The sequence below is a fragment of the Asterias amurensis genome, chromosome 11, assembly GCF_032118995.1.
Source record: "Asterias amurensis chromosome 11, ASM3211899v1".
Lineage (NCBI taxonomy): Eukaryota > Metazoa > Echinodermata > Asteroidea > Forcipulatida > Asteriidae > Asterias > Asterias amurensis.
Window position 1 is genome coordinate 12,343,942 of NC_092658.1, and position 17,954 is coordinate 12,361,895.

Consider the following 17,954-nt stretch of genomic DNA (forward strand, 5'->3'; position numbering starts at 1 on the left):
GGATCCCTCCCATTCAATTTCTCCGCTGCCCCTCCCAAACCCTCCTCCCACTTGGCAATGGCTGTAAGTGACCAAATGAGGGCCTATTTCACAAAGCTGCCGCGAACCGAACCGTGCGTGACGGGTGAATACCGACGACTGTTTTCAGTCAATTACTGAATGTAAACAAAACGGCCGCCAACAATAACACTTTTAAAAGGTCATCACTACGGCGATGGGCAGATAGAGATTGGTGTATATGAATGAGCTGCTCCTATAATTTTTAATAAGTAATTGAAAACAAGCCCGACTGTACTCTTTTGACAATTAGTATTTTCTCGACACAGGGCTCAACCAAGCTCCATATCCTGGACAATTAGACAACGAAATGTCGATTTTCCGGTCATTTTTTGTGGTTTGTTTTGCCATGATGATGGTGCAGCTGCTGCCAACAGTGCAAGGTAAATTTAAGATTAGGCCTACTATTAAAAAATAAATATCAGGTCCTTGCTCAGCTGTTGCTCTATTCTATGAATATGATGAGATACCCCTTCTCTAGAAACTATACTCCCGTGAGCCTATAGTTTCTAGGTAGAACTTGAAGTAAGAGTTACGGTACTATTGTTTGTAAATCTGACCATCCATGATTTTTACCGCCTGAAAGCATGCAAGGGAGGGAACTTGCCAAACTCTCATCAGGTGAATATTATTAATACCAAGCTGACAACAGCAAATTTCTCATTACATTTATTTACAAGCATTTGTTGGATAAGTTTCCGTATCCGTTATCCTGCCACCAATTTTTCATGTTTTTTTTAATGAAGTAAAATGGTGTCTTATTTACTCAAATGAGATATTCCTTGTTGTTAAAAATAAGTGAAAAAGTGGTGGGAGGATTCAGAAAATTGTCCGATCTTGCATCTGTTGCTTGACAATGCAAAATCAAAAACGAAGCAACCTGAAAAGGGCTGTCTTGCGCCGCTACACTGACCCTATACACTGTATTAGTAAAATGCAAAACCAGTCAGTGAGAAATTCATTTTACGGTTCGCTGAGCAAGGCAGTTTATCATTTAGGACGATAAACGAACTACTGAAATCTAGGTAACAGGCATGGAATTACATGGAAGGGCACAAAGGCCTTGGCCAAAGTGCCCCTTATTTCAATAGGAAGTGCCCTATCTTTGCAAATTAAAAATGGCCTTGCCCTCTCAAAAGATGAAATTCCAGCAGGCCTGCTGAGAAGTAAATGAGTATGACTTTTAGTAATCTGTCTGAAAGACCTGAAATGTGTTTTCTCTTTTTTTAACAAAAGGTGTGAGAACCACAGCAACCGTTTACTACAATGGCGGTAAGTTCTCTTACAAGGTTGGTGTGCTGGACAAGTCAGGTGTGGCTTATGGAGCCTTCAACGACACCACAGACACCACCGGATGGGGGGTACTTGATGTCAAGTTTGGCCCCACGGCTTCGTACCAGGAAGACCTGATCAGGATGAAAGCAGCGGGGATGCTAGAAGGCATTCTAACCAGCGAGTAAGTGTGTGATACAACACTGAAGATTCTACTTAAACAAAATTGAAGACGAGTAATAAAACTGTACCAAGCAATTTGTTTTAGAAGTTATTTTTACACTAATAGTAACAATAATGGGCTTTTATATCGCGCTTTTCACACCCGCAGGGCTTCTTAAAGTGCTCCAAAATCATTACCCCTGGTCACTTGACCTTAAATCATTCCTAACACCATCTATAGCTCCCTGGAGAGTATGCACTACTAAGCTTAATCAATCACAAGAACTATCTTTGCCCTCACAGGTACCTATTTAACCCTGGGTGGAGAGCAATGTCACGACCAGGACTCGAACCCACACTCTCGATCTGCTGAACAGAAACACCAGAGCTTGAGTTCAGTGCTCTCATCCATGACACCCCATGCTCTGAAAAATGATACCAAACATAAAGTTTTTGGGAACACCTATTCAAAGTGGTTTATTGAACAGAGTAACATTGAATGTATGTATGTCCATCTTACTGCAGGTGCATATACCAGAGTTACGTCAACATGGCCAAGTTTTTAATTGAGAGTCAATCCGCAGAATTTAAGACAAAGTTGTCCAGCTTCTTGAAAGAGCAAGACAAGTGGACCCGCCAGATGATAGACAAGAAACAGAGTGATCCATTTTGGCAAGGAGTTGGCCTCATTCTTGCCCAGTTTGATGGGCTTGTCGCTGGCTACAACCTGGTACCCTACCAAAATAAGGTAAAGCTATTATTTGGTCAGGAATCCATTTTGATTATGTGTTAAGTCCAATCTTCTTAACAACTTCACTTTGGTATTCAAAATCTTTACAGTGACTCTGTGCAGTATAATTTGGGGGAATTGCCGGAATAAGGGCTCTATGGCTCTTCTCCACTTGGCACTGTCAATTGCATCCCTTGCATCAACTCCAAGCAGTTACATGTCATTTGACATGGAGCTCTAGTGGATGTCTTGCGGGGATCAAACAAACCACCACAAATTCAACAGTTTGGTTGTTGAGGTACCTTATTTGTGTTATTGATTGAGGAAGGGTTAGTTAATTCCTCATGAGAGTTTGTGTTATTATTATTATTGTGATTATTATTATTTATTGGGCACTGGGTGGTCTGTGGAGGAGGCAGAAGTGGCAGCTCAAGACTGGTCTATTTGGAAGCGTCTCACAAGTCTGATGCATGATGCTAACCGACAATGATGATTACTATTTACACATCAGTGTATGGGTAAAAACCAAAATTAATATTCTTTATCCCCGATGCAAATTTAACATCTATTATACTATTTATTTGATCTCAACAAATCAAAGTACATCAAAAAGCACAGCAAAAGTGAAACGATAACTCAACGAACCAATCAAAATAATAATGAATACAATCATTATTCAAGCATGTGATTTCTAATCATTTGTTCTTCTTGATCTTTTTACAGTCCTTGGACTTGCTAGCATTGTCTTTTCTAAACAATCTTGGAGATGTACTAGACCTTCAGCATGCACTGAATCCATCCAGCTTCCCTAACTCGGAAAAAGATGATCCTAAGTCAGAGAGCAAGAATAGATTTTATGGACTAAACAACCACTGCTCAGCTCTTATAAAGGTGAGTCAACCTATAGGTGACTTGTCAGGGCTTATGTTTAAAGGCACTGGGGTGGATTTCAAAAAGAGTTAAAACTAGTCTTATCTCGAGTTAGGACAAGTTACTAGTCCTAACTTGGGACTAGCTGTACATTTTGATATCTCTTTGGACTAGTCCTAACTCTTTGTGAAATCGACCCCTGGACACTTTTGGTAATTACTCAAAATAATTGTTAGCATAAAAAAATGACTTGGTATGTGCAATGGAGAGCTATTGGTAGTATAAACATTGTGAGAAACAGCTCCTTTTGAAGTATCTTTGTTTTTGAGAAAGAGGTAATTTGTTACTCAAATATTAAAACTCTTTAGTCCTGTAGCCTATTTAGGCATCTGAAAGCATACAAATTTCTGCAACAAGGGTGTTTTTCTTTCATAATTCACTTGCAACATCTATGACCAAGAAAGTAAACTGTTCTTAATGTCACTATTTGAGTCTGTAAGTACTTTTCAATTGTATATTGTCAATTGTGTTTTAAATTAAGGTAACCCAAGTTAATATGTGCCCATTTTACCATCAGGCTCTCCCGGGATTTGAAGACGTCCTAATGTCACATTCATCTTGGTTTACTTATAGCGCCATGCTACGTATCTACAAACACTACAGCTTTGATTTATCCTTCAGTTATGCTGCAGCGAAGAGAATGTCCTTTTCTAGTTACCCAGGTAATTACTGTAATAAAATCTAATAAAAAACACCTGCCATTAAGGGGGGGGGTACAGGTATTTCTTGATAGAGCTGCATTTGACTTTTTCAACCCTCTCACCTTGATTGAATTTTCCTTGTGCCATTTCTGTTTGTTATTCCAAGTGGGCAATGTATTTTATTCCATATTTTCTTCATTGTTGATTAGCATCTGTTGATTAGCCTATAGCTAGATAGATAAAAATTGTTTACCAAAAAATGATTTCTATTTACTGAGTAGCAGCATGGTAATATTTTAGTGAGAAACTACTTCTTTCCCCAAAACTACACTACTTCAGAGGGAGCCCTTTCTCACAATGTTTTATACTATCAACAGCTCTCCTTTGCTCGTTACCAAGTAAGTGTGTATGCTAACACCAGAGGTAATTACCAATAATGTCCAGTGCCTAAAGTAAACTAGTCCTGCTACATATTCTACTGCCGCGGAGTAGATGTTTGGATTTCGGGAGACTTTTTGAAAGAACTGTCCTGCTTTTTAACTCTTTAAAACTTGGCATTTGTTTTTGACCCCCCAGGGATGTTGGAATCATTGGATGATTTCTATTTACTGAGCAGCAGCATGGTAATGTTACAAACTACCAATAATATCTTCAACCAGACTCTTTACGACTTGGTGACGCCATACACCCTGCCTGCCTGGGTACGAGTCAGGGTAGCTAACCTAATGGCCAATAACGGCTCCCAGTGGGGGCAGATTGTAGGCAGGTATAATTCTGGTGAGTCAAATTAATTTATTTCAATCTAAATCAATCTAATGCAGTTCAGTTCAGTTCAAGCGGAGTCTATATAAGCTATTTCGATATGGTGGACACAATGTTATGACACTACCTGGTTTGGGTAAGTTTGTGTGTATACACCCAAACCAAACAGTGCACTGCTCATTATTATAGCAGGCCTGATTTCACATAGGTAACAAAGGCGGTTGCCTCATCAGTGCCCCTTGTTCATTGCATTGGTGCCCTTGAAATGCTCCAGTGTAAATTACATTTTTTGCTCATAGGGTGGCCTTACCAAGGAGAGAAAGCCTTGGTGCCCTTGCCGTTTTGAAAGTGAAGTATACATGCCTGTTGTTGATAATTTCCAATAGACGCCATCAAATTAATTTTAGGCTTGCAGATGCTTCAAGCGCTGTTTGCTTACAATATGTTTTGACTATGTATTCCATGTAAACAAATATATATATTATGAGAGATTGTCTAACATCACAAGGCCAACAAGAAGGCTACACTTAACTGGGACCAGGGGCACATTGCCAACTCCCGGGGCTGAAACAGGGTTATCCCTTTCAAAGTCTGTAAGGATGTACGCATGGGTATTTCATCCACATACTGTACATGTAGGAGGAGCAGAATGCACTACCTTCTCAACTTTTTACAAAACAGTTATGGTTAAGTGCCTTGCTGAAGGGCACATGTGTCATGACAGGATATCGAACCCACACTCTGCTGCTGACAACACCAGAGCTTGGAGTTTGTTGAAATAGACCGCGCAGCCCTGCTCAGCAAATAAAGTTGCCATGATAGATGTGTACTGCATCTTTTCAGGACATGTTTTCCAATGTCGTTGAACCCTTTCTATGTAGCTTGACTACAATGCTAGATTTAAGGGCCATTAGTAGGGTCTAATCTATGTATTAAATCACTAGGAGACTATGTTGCCCAAAACATCCATAATTCTGTCAGTTTGCAGATTATGCACTTTTAACAAAACATTTTATCATCTGAATGAAGCTGGAGTTGGCTACCCAAAGTCCCTACGGACAATTCTGGTGAATATTATTTCTTGTTGGTATCAATGTGTAAGTTTTTTTATAAAGAGTTTTTAACCATTTGCAAATGTGGCAACCAGTTGAGTCATTTAAATTCATTTCTTTCCATTTGTTCTGGTTGTAAAGCTTAGACTCACACTTAAAGGAACACGTTGCCTGGGATCAGTCGAGTTGGTCTTTGAAAAGCTTTTTTAACCAGGTAGAAAGATGTTGTAAAAGTAGAATACAATGATCCACACAAACATACCTCGACAATTGCACGGTTTTCCTTTTACCTCGTCGACTAACACGGTCGGCCATTTATGGGAGTCAAATTTTTGACTCACATATATGGCCGACTGTGTTAGTTCGCACAGTTAAAGGAAAACCACGCAATGTCGAGGCAAATTTGTGTGGATCATTGTTTTCTACTTTTAAAACATTTTTACAACCATTTGCATTTTATATAAAACGGTTACAAACGCTTTATATAGACCAACTCGGCCGATCCAAGGCAACGTGTTCCTTTAATCATCGACTAGCCAAGAGCCCAATGGGAGCAGACACAGAAGGTAGTTTTAATTTAGTGGTGGAAAAACCCTATCCACACAGTGCCTCGGCGTGATTCGAACCGGAGTCCTAGAGGTGGAAGGCGAGGAAAGATACCACCCTCAGAAATTATCAGTTACTATTCTAAAAAAAGGAAAATGGTTGGTTCAGGCCCTTTATACTTAATTAATTATTGAAAAGACAATGAGGGCAGAATGGGAAAGGATAAAAGAGAGAAAGGGAGTGGCGGCGGGAGATAAAGGTGTAAAAGGTGAGAAAAAAACACAAATTTTGAGCTGGCCGTGGATTAACAAAAGTGTACTCAACCACTGTGACTTTATACACTGTGACTGAAAAGCCTATCAATCCAAACAGTATGGTATAGACTATACAGGTGTTTTGTAAAAATGGTGGGGAAGATGGCCTTTGCTTTTGATCCAAACCAGACCTTCGTCAGAGGCAAAAACAAGCTCATACAAAACATATATCCATTTATAGCAACAAAGAGGATCAAACAATTATTAGAAGGCATCCAGATAAAGTGGGAAAGTTAAATGTATAGCCAATCAAAGTTGTAAATTTACAAAATGGGTGGCTAGGATCCAATATTAGAGTAAAGTAGTTAGGACAAAAGTATGGTCAGTGTAAAGGTTGGTTACTGTACCATGAAGGTCCTAATTGTATCTTAATTATTTTTTTTCTTCAGGAACGTACAACAATCAGTACATGGTTATAGACAAAAAGCGTATATCAGGTGAATTTCTTGACGGGACACTGACTGTTGTAGAGCAGATCCCAGGACTGGTGAAGACGGGGGACCAGACAGCAATACTGCGAGCAGGTTGGTGATGTCATCAACTTGATTGAACACTTAGGCCATTTTTCGAAACCACAGCTTCGGCTTTGGATTCGGCTGAGGCTAGCTTGGCCCTACGGTGTTTTGATAATAGTGTGCATGCTTTGTGTACGCGCTTAGGGCTTCTTAGTCAGATGAGAGGACAGAGCCTGAAGCCTAAGCCATGGTTCCACATCACTGAGCTTTCTACGCTTACAAGGCTAGCACAGTTTAGAGAATGGTGATTGTAAGCAAAGTATTTGGCGGTTAGCGATGAAATTGGGGCCCCTGGTTATATTGTTTTCTAACAAAAGTGTGACTGGCAACAAAAGGTTGTGAATAATTGCTGTTCAAAATTGTGTTATTGGCCCAATTACAAGGCACTTGTGATGTGCACTTACAATAATGTTAAATGTGCTTTATATAAGGAAGGGGTCTGTTGTGGCGGTCGTAATCAATAAGTGTTTCAGTCATTGGCCAGTGATTAACCGATGGCAAATTCAACCAAACTGTTAACTTGGTTATGACCGCCAACACCACCTGAACTTGTTGTTAACATTATTATTATCATATTATCCAGGTTATTGGCCATCATACAATGTACCATTCTATGAGGAGATCTACACTTTGAGTGGCTACCCTGCCATGAAGGCTAAAAAGGGAAATTTATACTCCTATCAGCTGACGCCAAGGGCCGAGATATTCAGACGAGACAACGGAAACGTCAAAGATATGGACTCCTTGATGAATGTCATGAGATACAATGGTGAGTAGTCTTGCCCTTCAAGTCAATTGTTTCTTCAATTCCTACACATTCCTTGTAAGGAGATTTAAAACCTTTTTCACTTGACAAAGGCAAACTGGGGTCCGTGGACTCAGGTACAGGTTGTCTTGACCATGGATGTTAGTCAAACTCAGACATGACCTTTCATACGGCGCACTCAAAGCAACGTCATGGACTCCTTGATGAATATCATCACAATGGTGAATGGTCTTGCACTCAAGTTATTTGATTCCATACTTCCTAAGGAAACCCTTTTTACTTCACAAAGGCAAGCTGGGGTCCTTGGATTCAGGCGCAAGTTGTCTTGACCACAGATACACTATAGTCAAACTCCAACAGGACCTTTCAAACGGCGCACAAACCAACTGCCCTTGTTACAGACTCTTCATCTTTTGGGATGTCAAAGGTCGACATTGTTTATCGTCCGTCTCACTGATACCTGCACAGCTAGCATGGAATTGCTAGTGCATGTGTTGATTACCTATCATCTTGCACACATGCATGGTAGCTCTAGTTAAACCATGGTACTATGTCTGTGCGCATGGGGTGTTCATTCCTGCAGCATGCATAGGCTATCATGGTGAAGTTTTTTCAAGGTTTCAAAGTTTATTATGTTTCCACAGTAACAAATCTCGGACAGGCAATAGTGTGTATGCACGAGTTTCAATAATAGTATAGTTTTAATAGCTAGGTAGATATAATTACACTTTTGGGATACTGCAGGGGAGCTCACAAGAAGCAAAACTTATGTTGGGGCATGGTTGGCATGTGACCCTGGTTCGATACCCAGCCAGGGCCATGTGTAAAGTTGAGTTGTGCTTTGGTTCTCTACTGTGCCACATGGGTTTTCAAGGCCATCTTGTTTTCCTCCCTTTGAAAATCAAACACTTTCGATCTCTGGCTGTGCTCCGTTATACTATGTTGATGTGGCTTGCTGCCAAAGGTGCCCTTGCATGCCTGCTTCTCGAACACGTTGTAGCCACGCCCTTCGCGATTCAGCTCTGAGCTGCAAGTAAAGCCCGGTTCATACTCCCTGCGAATGTGAAACTTGAAGCAAATATTGACGTCACAAATTCTCAACGAAAAATTTGCAGAGTTGCGAATATCCGCCGCGAAAGGAGAGTTGTGACGTCAAATTCAAGTCAAATTTGCTTCGCATTTGCATTCCATAAATTATGAACCGGGCTTTGGGATGATAAGCTTCCCAAATTGTTATTATTAGCGTGACCCCAAACAGGTACGCTCGTTGTGCCCAAACCAACATTGTGTGTTTTTGTGAGGATTGTTGTGAGGTTGTAGGTTCAAATCCCACTCCTGTCAATTTCTCTTTGTTTGAGCGATCCCAAAGTTGATGTTAACACTAATATTTTGCTACTCTTACAGACTATCTCCATGATCCGTACTCTGAAAAGAATCCAGCCTTCACCATCTGTTCCCGTTATGATCTAGAACCATCAGCTCCTTTTGCTGGTGGCTGCACTGATACAAAGGTATCCTGTTTTTTAAAGATTTGTTCCAGTCGGAAAATCCAACCCTATGAAAATCTAGAAGACGACCACCCCAACTCATTTAGGGATTATCCTAACATGTTTTACCGCCTATACTTTATTGTATTTCCATCATGCAAAGTGCTAAATCCTACCTACTCAAGTTTTGAGATCAGGTTGGCCTGGTAGTAGTAGTTGGTGATTTTGCCTTTCAGCTCCATTATGGAAAGCTACAACAAAATCATTTTCGTCTGGCAACTTACACCTGTTATCTCTATTTCCTTTTCCAAACAGTGGATTTGATCTGGCCATGCACAAACCAGTGTGAAACCAGTATGGTTGCTGACTGTCTCAGGCAGATTGACTGCACGTCCATTCAGCTTTATAACACACTAATGAAACAAGTGTGAGGATCTGTACTTGTGCTTTCTGTACCAAGTGTTGTTTTAATAGTAATGTTGTTCTCCAGTTTGATATTTTTCAATGTTTTTAATGTTTCTCATTTTCTCGTTTTAATAGTTGCCTGTTTTTGCTGTAGTTTAGTATCTCTTTGTAGTGCATCATATTGATGCAGTCACTAACTTTAAGACAAATCAATGAGCCATCTGCCTTAAATTTTGAACCTGCGTCCAACTAAAATATTGTAGTGCCCTAGGCCCCCATTACACAAGTAGTCCATTGTAAACATACCCACTTGTGTAGGATTATTTCAGTGTTATACCAGTGTTAATTCTTTGAATAGGAATCGAATCCTGTGCCTTGATTGGCCAGTAACTCACTTCGATTGATAATGATTGGTCAAATTGATCTGTTCTTTTTTATAGGCGACTAACCTAGGCATGTCAGAGACGATGTCGGCACTTGCTATAAATGGACCTACAACCAGCCATGGACTTCCCATTTTCAAATGGACCAAGGAGTTTAATATAAGTCATATAGGACTCCCAGAATCTTATAACTTTGATGTTGTGCTGATGAAGCCGAGCTTGTAAAAAGTAGTTATGATCGAAGTGTAGTCCAGGCGTTGAATTTGGGTCTGAGAGGGGCACAGTAATTTTTATCTGGTAAAGGGTACTTCTTTGAGGAAAATGTTAATTTGTATCGAACTTTGCAAAGAGCACCAAAGCAAAAGCACAGGGTACCACAGCGGGCGCTACAAGTTATTTCAAGGCCTGGGTGTCGCGGCCAAGCATTCTAGGGCAGTGGACTCAAACTCTGTAATTTATGGAATATGGGCATCATGTTCAGTCAAAGTCTGGACACTTGTGTCCTTCAGCAAACATAATTGCATCTCTCCACCCAGGAGTAAAAATGGGTACCAGTGAGAGCTGGGGAGTAACCCGCGATGGACTGGCATCCAACCTGTCTAGGGGGAATAGAATCATTCCTGGTCGTGTAATACCAATGAAATGCGATATAAACACCGGCCTGATGAGCCATATTGGCTCGGGACAGACTTTGCTATGATCAAAAGGCACAATATGTTTTCACCGGTATAAATTGCCAACATCACTATCAATCGACGACAAATTGATGTACTTGATGCACCTGTTCCCACAAGGATAGTTTGGCTGTTTGATTTTAACTCGCAAATTGTTTGATCCTTTCCTTGTTTCTCTGTTTCATCACAAACCGCTGTGGTCTTGCTGAAATGGCGGTATATTAAAAAAAAAATTATTTTATTGTATTGTGGCTAAGCATTTAAGAGTGCTGAACTTAAGCTCTGGTATTTCTGATCAGGTGGGTTCAACAACCTGGTCGTGTCACTTGCTGTAACCATTGTTTCTTTGTTCTTCTGATGGGACATTAAACTGTATGTACCAGTATCATGTTCTATGTGCACTTTTAAGACCCTGTGAACACTTTTTGTGGAAGAGCAGGGGTTAACCTTTGTTTTTCTGGTACGCAGAGCAACCACCCTTGTTTACAGGTTTCCTCAAGCTTGTGAGCTACAGTGATTAAGTTCACTCATAAGCATCCTAGGTTTTAATACTGGAAATAATATACATAAATATACATATACATATAATAATCATAAAAAGTAATCTTAAGTTCAATATTGTATACGACAATTTTATGTAAAAGGCTTTGAGTATTTTTAAACATTTACTTTGTTAATTACTATATTTTTCTATAACCAAGTGTCCTTTTTTATGACAAGTTCATTTATATCAAGTGGTATTAAAATAATGTAAGTGGATTGCCTTTCTAGGGTGTGTATTTAACAGCATTTTGAGTGAACTGTGACGTAAAAAGATCTTTACTTTGTATTAATTTCGGTCAATTGTGGATTCCAATATATGGCCAAGAACTTACAACTCATCATGAATTTAAAGGCAGGGTATACTTTTGGTATTAAATTTCACTGACCAGTACATGTATGCTCTCTGTGGTCAATTCTAACAATGTTTTATATCAAAAGCTATCCAGTGCTCTTAACCAAGTTTTTATGCTCAAATTTGTGGAATAATTACCAAAAGATACACCCTGCTTTTAAGTAAGATTGATTTCTGTGTGTAAACTATTATTTTACTTCAGCCTTAAAAATGTTTATCTTTTTAAATTTTATTTTTGTAATACGACTTGTTCAGATTTGCATCATGTGAATAAAATGTGCTCATCAGACATCTTGGAAGGCTTGTAAATATCTGTGTTTATTTATTGTGTTTATTTATTTTACAAAAAATAGATTTTTTTATTTTTTTTATTTCAAAAATTGTTTTAACAAAATTACTGAAATGTGAGGGGAAGATGATATTTTGTTTCTTTACGACATGAAGTGAAAATAATAGTAATGAGTATATTAAACAAACGTCTGCAAAATCTTGCTTTAATCTCGGTTTATTCCGCAGCCCGTTCACTCTTAATATTAATGCAGTCCCCCCCCCCCCCCCCCACAAAAAAAAATATAAAAGAATCGCCCAATTACCTTGTTTGCATCAGGCCTAAATCGCCTTTACCATTGAATGAGAAAGGGGGTGTTAATGGATGGGCGTTTTTTTCAATGCGATTTCTTTCTCGCCCATCCAAGTCAAAACAATCGAAAGACTAATAAAAAGTCTGTTTTCTCTTAACCGAAAAGACAAAAGGTTTTCACAATAGATCTGTCAAACCTTTGTTTTACATCCCCCTTATCCTTCACGAGAAAAACTACCCCTCAAAATATTGTTGTCTTTGGTTGGCGCCCTCATACGTTACGACAGCGACATACAGAAAATGGCCGACTTCAACAAGTGATTCCTATCTTTTCTCCTAAAAGTATGTGACATTTTATGGTAGATTAAGTCGACAAACCCTCCGCAAAAGGGGTAAGGTGAGTTGAATGTAAATTATAGAATCCGTTGAAAAAGTTTTTATGGTGAATACGAGTTTTTAAAATGGTGAAAATTGAGCAAATCTGAGTCTGAGACTTCATTCACTTTCACCGTGTCTGTGCTGTGGGGCGCGGCGGCGGTAAACTCGAACACACGTGGGCTGGTACGACGAAACCAACTCGCACAGCCATTTTGAAAGGAAAGAACAATGCATTTGAATTTCTTGAACAAAGTAAAAATAATAATTTACAATGTAATTATGTATTTTTCGTGGGCTAACTTTCCGTATGGCGCCACCACTTTTTCACTCATTTTTACAAAAAAAAAGATATCTCATTGAGTTAAATTAGATACTAAATCATTTCATATCGAATGAAAAAGTGGTGGCGCCATACGGAAACTTTTCCTGAACAATTGTCAAATTGCATTTTTTAAAGATTTTTTTTTTACCTCACCAAGGCATTATGAATGTTAATTTAGTGTGTGGAGAATTTTTTGGAGTTGGAGTTATTGATGATGGCAAACATTTGTAAAATGTTCACTTTTGTTTAAAAGGTTGTATTTTTATCTTTCAGATGGCTGCCTATCCTCTTGAGTCTGTTGTTTGGCTGAGATAGTATAATTTGGATAAATTACAGGTAAGACAACCTCCCGAACAAAGGCAGTGAGTGAAATATTATGGGGTTGTTGCTGTCGATCTTTTATCTCTTAGTATCAATACTTGAACAAGTGTTTTATTTTATCGTTGTTTTATTTTCTCAAGAGACAGGGATAATCTTGGTAGTAGGCCCTCACAGTCAATATAAGGAGAAGATGTGACTAGACATTTAATCACTTTGAGTGAAAACTTACTGCAATGATATCTCTTAGTGCATGAGTTCCTCCAAGCATTATTGTTGCTGCTTTCAATGTTTGTCTTTATTTATTTGTGACTAAAAGTTAAAATGGGTAAACACGACACGATTAAACCGAACAACTGATTTACTGACAGTGGATAATATTTTTAAAATATTAATCAATCCAATTAGTTACAATATTTATTCGGGCAAACACATTTAAAAAGCACATGTACACACATTAAAAGATTTAAGAAAATAAAGTAAAACAACAGTGGGGTGCCCAGGAGAGAATAAAAGGAAGAAAAAAAAATTATCGCCGAAAGGCGTACGTCTCCTAAATCCCATTAAATACATTAAAGGGTCTATGTACTTTTTGTAGGACAAAAAACACAATGTCCACAGATTTACATCTAAACTTTAATACACAGTTTGAAGATAATGATGGTAGAAAGCTTCCCTGAAAATATTACTTGCTGAGGTGCTGTAGTTTTTGAGAAATTGGTAAAACAATGTCATGAAAATAATTTTTGTCTCTGTGATCATGAAACGAAAATTATTTGAAGAAAATGCATATAAAAAACAGAAGATAATACAAATAATACAATTCAATTTTATGTTTGAGTTGCAGTCAAGCTTAGCATCTCCAAAGACATCTACCCTGTCAACAAAAGATGTCCACGACCATGAACGATAAGAAAGCTGCACTCTCCAGTAAGAGGTGAACTCCCAGAAAGTAAGTTTTATTCTTAACCCTGGTTAAGTATGGTGGTTTTTATTCCCTGCAAATGGCAAAACTACCAAAGGGGCAAACTGTTTTCGACATGTCCTTCCGAGTGTGGGTGTGTAGGTATACACATTCACACCAGGGACCTATAACAAAAGAGGACAATAGGTCCACGGCTTGGGAAAGGTTCACAGTTCAAATACCAATGGGAGCTGCTGCAAAAAAAGTTTAGAGTATAAACAAAAGAGGGACAATATTAGGTCTACGGTTGCAAGCATAAACAAGCTTGTGTGTGTGGGTGCAAGCAAATTATAACTCAATGGGGACACAAATGTCAACTTAAAACTTGGTGTGTGAAAGGGTCATTGGATTCATCCAGAAGCTCTTTGGTCACTCATTGTGGCTAAAACAACAGTATTGTTTTTTTTTGTTAGATTGACAACTTGAGATGGATTTTGCATATCAACTGCAAACTTGGTTTTTATTGATTTGAGATGACGGGCAGTTTATAATTGTATGTCAGGTTTTACATGTTGATATACTGTTGCTTATTTTTATTTGAACAATTACAATGTTCCTGATGTGCATGAGCTCCTCCAACCATTTTGTTGCTTCTCTCAATGTTTTGTCTTCATTAATGTTTGGTGGCCAGGAAGTAAAGACAAACTAATGGAGCTTTTTAAGACTAAACGATTTCCCACTTCTTTTGTGTTTCAATCAGGCTTAGCATCTGCAAAGACATGTACCCTTCAACAAGTAGATGTCCAAGACAAGCCTCTGATAAAGGAGCTGCACCCTCAATTAAAAGGTAAATTTCCAGAAAGCACACTTTTAATAATAAGCTCGGCAAAAATGGTGCTCTGTAACAATTGTGCAGAATACATGTTGCTCTTGTTTGAACAAAAGTCAAAAATAGCTTCATGTCTTGATTTGAATTGACAGGCTGAGTTGTGTTTTTATGTCAATATTTGTCAAGCTTTCAACAGGTGCATCAGTCAATGTAATACATTTGAGAGAGATGATTGATTTAAAAACTAAATTAAAACCATAAAATTATACCTCCCCTGAGTAGATGGTAGAAAAGGAGAAGTACTTCTCAAACTTTCTCACAGAGTACTACTTTTAACAGGAAAAAGTGATAAGTAATGGTTTGAAAATTAATAAGGAAAACATTGATCACTAATATCACACTGAAACAAAACCCTGATATCACTTGGGAGGAGGTCATAGATTTTGCACTGAATTGTTTGCCTGCAATTTCATATAAACTGTTTGCTTATTCTTTCCTTGCTAGAAGTTCCTACAACCAAGTATGGAGGGAATAAACCCTACTGACATCTTGAAAGGCTGCAGGGTGCAAAGGCAGGTAACACGTATGAAAACATCAGTATCATCAAGACATCCTCGCTGTTCATCTGTGTAACAACCTAGCAATTTGTTGTAATCAATAGTAAGAAATTTATTGTAGATATTATCTTAGTTTGTTTTTTTATGTTTTTCTAGTTGGTGTACAGTGGGTTGTTATTGCACTACTGTACAGTTTAAATGTAGAAAAGACACATTGTGTACCTATTTTGGGCCAAAATTACTAGAAAGGGGTTACTTTTATACACATGAACAAGTAAATCACCACAGTAATGAAAAACTTTACACTTTTCATTTGAATCTGCGGTGATTCATCAATAGTAATAACTAAAAAGTTCCGTAATCTTGTAAATACGAGCACCATTGCAAATAACAAGCACATACGCGTTTTTTTGCGCTACCTTGGTGGTGCGGCAACTTCAAAGATTAAAGGGACCTGGACACTTGCACGTGGCAGGTGGGGTCCTACTTCCGGCTCGGGCCACTGGGTGGTTGATCTTAAAGGTGCATTCGGGCTCCTTTCCTTAGGAGGGCCAGTGTTATCACAAATGGTTGACCAACGGAAGTAGTCCCTAGTCTTTTCGGCTAGCGGACCGCCTTAGTAAAGTAGGGGACTGCCCTGGGTAACCCTGGGGTGGCGGACCTGACCCGCTCGGGAGGGCGGTGCAAAGGCCCCGATGATCTGGAAAAGCGCGTGGGGCCGGTATCCTGGGACCTGCACGATTGGTAGCCCTGCTAAATTGAACAAACCTTACCAGGATGAATAGACCAAATTTGTAACTAAAATTTGTTGCTTGCAATGGTGTACTTAATTACAAGATTATGGGTCGGTTTACATATTACTATTGATGAATCACCTCGGATTCTAATGAATCATGTTTATGTTTTGCAAAACTGTGATGTTTTACTTTGTCAGTTGTATATACAGTAACCTTGATCTGGACTCCCCCCCCCCCCCCAAATAGTATCCATTAGACCTACAGCTTTATGGTTTTATCAAATTTTGCCTGAAAATGTAGCTTTATCTAATTTGTCTGAAAAAGGGGTTTTATCAAACTTTGCTTGAAAATGTGGGCAAGGCTTTATATCCTTATGGTTTGATCAAATTTTGCCTGAAAATGTGTGCAAGGCTATATATAATATAGCCTTATGTTTCTATCAAACGTTGCCTGAATGTGGCTTTATCAAATCTTGCCTGAAAATGTTTACAAGGCTATGGTTTTTATCAAATTCTGCCTAAAAATGTTTACAAGGTATGGTTTTTCACAAATTTTGCCCGAGAATGTGGTTTTATCAAATTTTGCCAGAAAATGGTTTTTATCAAATTTTGCCTGAAAATGTTCACAAGGCTGTAGTCTTATGGTTCTTCACAAATTTTGCCCGAAAATGTGGTTTTATCAAAATTTGACCTTAAATGTGTACATGGCTAGCCTTATGGTTTTTCACAAATTTTGCCCGAAAATGTGGTTTTATCAAAGTTTGACTGAAAATGTTAACAAGGTATAGCCTAATGGTTTAAGCAAATTTTGCCAGAAGATGTGTTTTTTAACAAATTTTGCCTGACAATGTTTACAAGTCTTTTGGTTTTTCATCAAATTTTGCATGAAAATGTTTACAAGGCAATATGGTCTTATGGTTTTTTCACAAATTTTGCCAGAAAATGTGGTTTTTATCAAATTTTGCCTGAACAGTTTTACAAGGCTATGGTTTTTATCAAATTCTGCCTAAAAATGTTTACAAGGTATGGTTTTTCACAAATTTTGCCCGAGAATGTGGTTTTTCACAAATTTTGCCCGAAAATGTGGTTTTATCAAATTTTGCCGTAAAATGTTTACAAGGTTATAGTCTTATGGTTCTTCACAAATTTTGCCCGAAAATGTGGTTTTATCAAATTTTGACCTAAAATGTGTACACAGCTAGCCTATGGTTTTTCACAAATTTTGCCCGAAAATGTGGTTTTATCAAATTTTGCCGTAAAATGTTTACAAGGTTATAGTCTTATGGTTCTTCACAAATTTTGCCCGAAAATGTGGTTTTATCAAATTTTGATCTAAAATGTGTACAAGGCTAGCCTATGGTTTTTCACAAATTTTGCCCGAAAATGTGGTTTTATCAAAGTTTGACTGGAAATGTTAACAAGGTATAGCCTTGTGGTTTTGATCAAATTATGCCTGAAAATGTTTACAAGGTTATAGCCTAATGGTTTTATCAAATTTTGCCTGAAAATATTTACAAAGTCTTATGGTTTTCACAAATTTTGCCCCAAAATGTGGTTTTTATCAAATTTGCCTGAAAATGTTAACAAGGTCTAGCCTTGTGGTTTTGATCAAATTATGATTGTGGTTTTGATCAAGGTTATAGCCTAATGGTTTTAGCAAATTTTGCCAGAAAATGTGTTTTTTAATGAAATTTTGCCTGAAAAGGTTTACAAGGCTATAGTCTTATGGTTTTTATCAA

At 38.3% G+C, this 17,954-nt stretch overlaps 1 protein-coding gene and 1 long non-coding RNA gene across 4 annotated transcripts; both read left to right on the forward strand.

Annotated features, from left to right (window-relative positions):
* Window positions 1-215: 215 nt before the first annotated feature.
* Window positions 216-11,886, forward strand: LOC139944507 (phospholipase B-like 1). Of its 3 annotated transcripts, XR_011786971.1 has the most exons (11): window positions 216-440; window positions 1,294-1,513; window positions 2,017-2,239; window positions 2,945-3,112; window positions 3,669-3,813; window positions 4,369-4,569; window positions 6,856-6,990; window positions 7,565-7,750; window positions 9,152-9,258; window positions 9,550-9,661; window positions 10,080-10,218. XR_011786971.1 is itself a non-coding variant. In XM_071941542.1 (10 exons), the coding sequence occupies exons 1-10, from the start codon at window positions 368-370 to the stop codon at window positions 10,245-10,247; spliced, it is 1,626 nt and encodes a 541-aa protein (XP_071797643.1). In that variant the 5' UTR covers window positions 216-367; the 3' UTR covers window positions 10,248-11,886. The 3 variants fall into 3 exon arrangements, 2 of the variants coding, with proteins under 2 accessions (XP_071797643.1, XP_071797644.1); XM_071941542.1 differs by lacking the exon at window positions 9,550-9,661 and having other exon boundaries at window positions 10,080-11,886; XM_071941543.1 differs by lacking the exons at window positions 216-440; window positions 9,550-9,661 and adding an exon at window positions 496-678 and having other exon boundaries at window positions 10,080-11,886.
* A 609-nt stretch (window positions 11,887-12,495) lies between these two features.
* LOC139944620 (uncharacterized) lies at window positions 12,496-15,745 on the forward strand. The gene is made up of 5 exons (XR_011786993.1): window positions 12,496-12,568; window positions 13,145-13,207; window positions 14,037-14,141; window positions 14,854-14,940; window positions 15,427-15,745. It is a non-coding gene; the product is annotated as an uncharacterized lncRNA (long non-coding RNA).
* The last annotated feature ends 2,209 nt before the right edge of the window (window positions 15,746-17,954 follow it).

Excerpts from the sequence above, each read along its gene's own strand:
- LOC139944507 (XM_071941542.1), top strand. The coding sequence starts at position 368 with ATGTCGATTTTCCGGTCATTTTTTGTGGTTTGTTTTGCCATGATGATG. Across the intron at positions 1,514-2,016 it reads GAAGGCATTCTAACCAGCGA|GTGCATATACCAGAGTTACG; the intron begins GTAAGTGTGTGA and ends ATCTTACTGCAG. Across the intron at positions 7,751-9,151 it reads GAATGTCATGAGATACAATG|ACTATCTCCATGATCCGTAC; the intron begins GTGAGTAGTCTT and ends CTACTCTTACAG.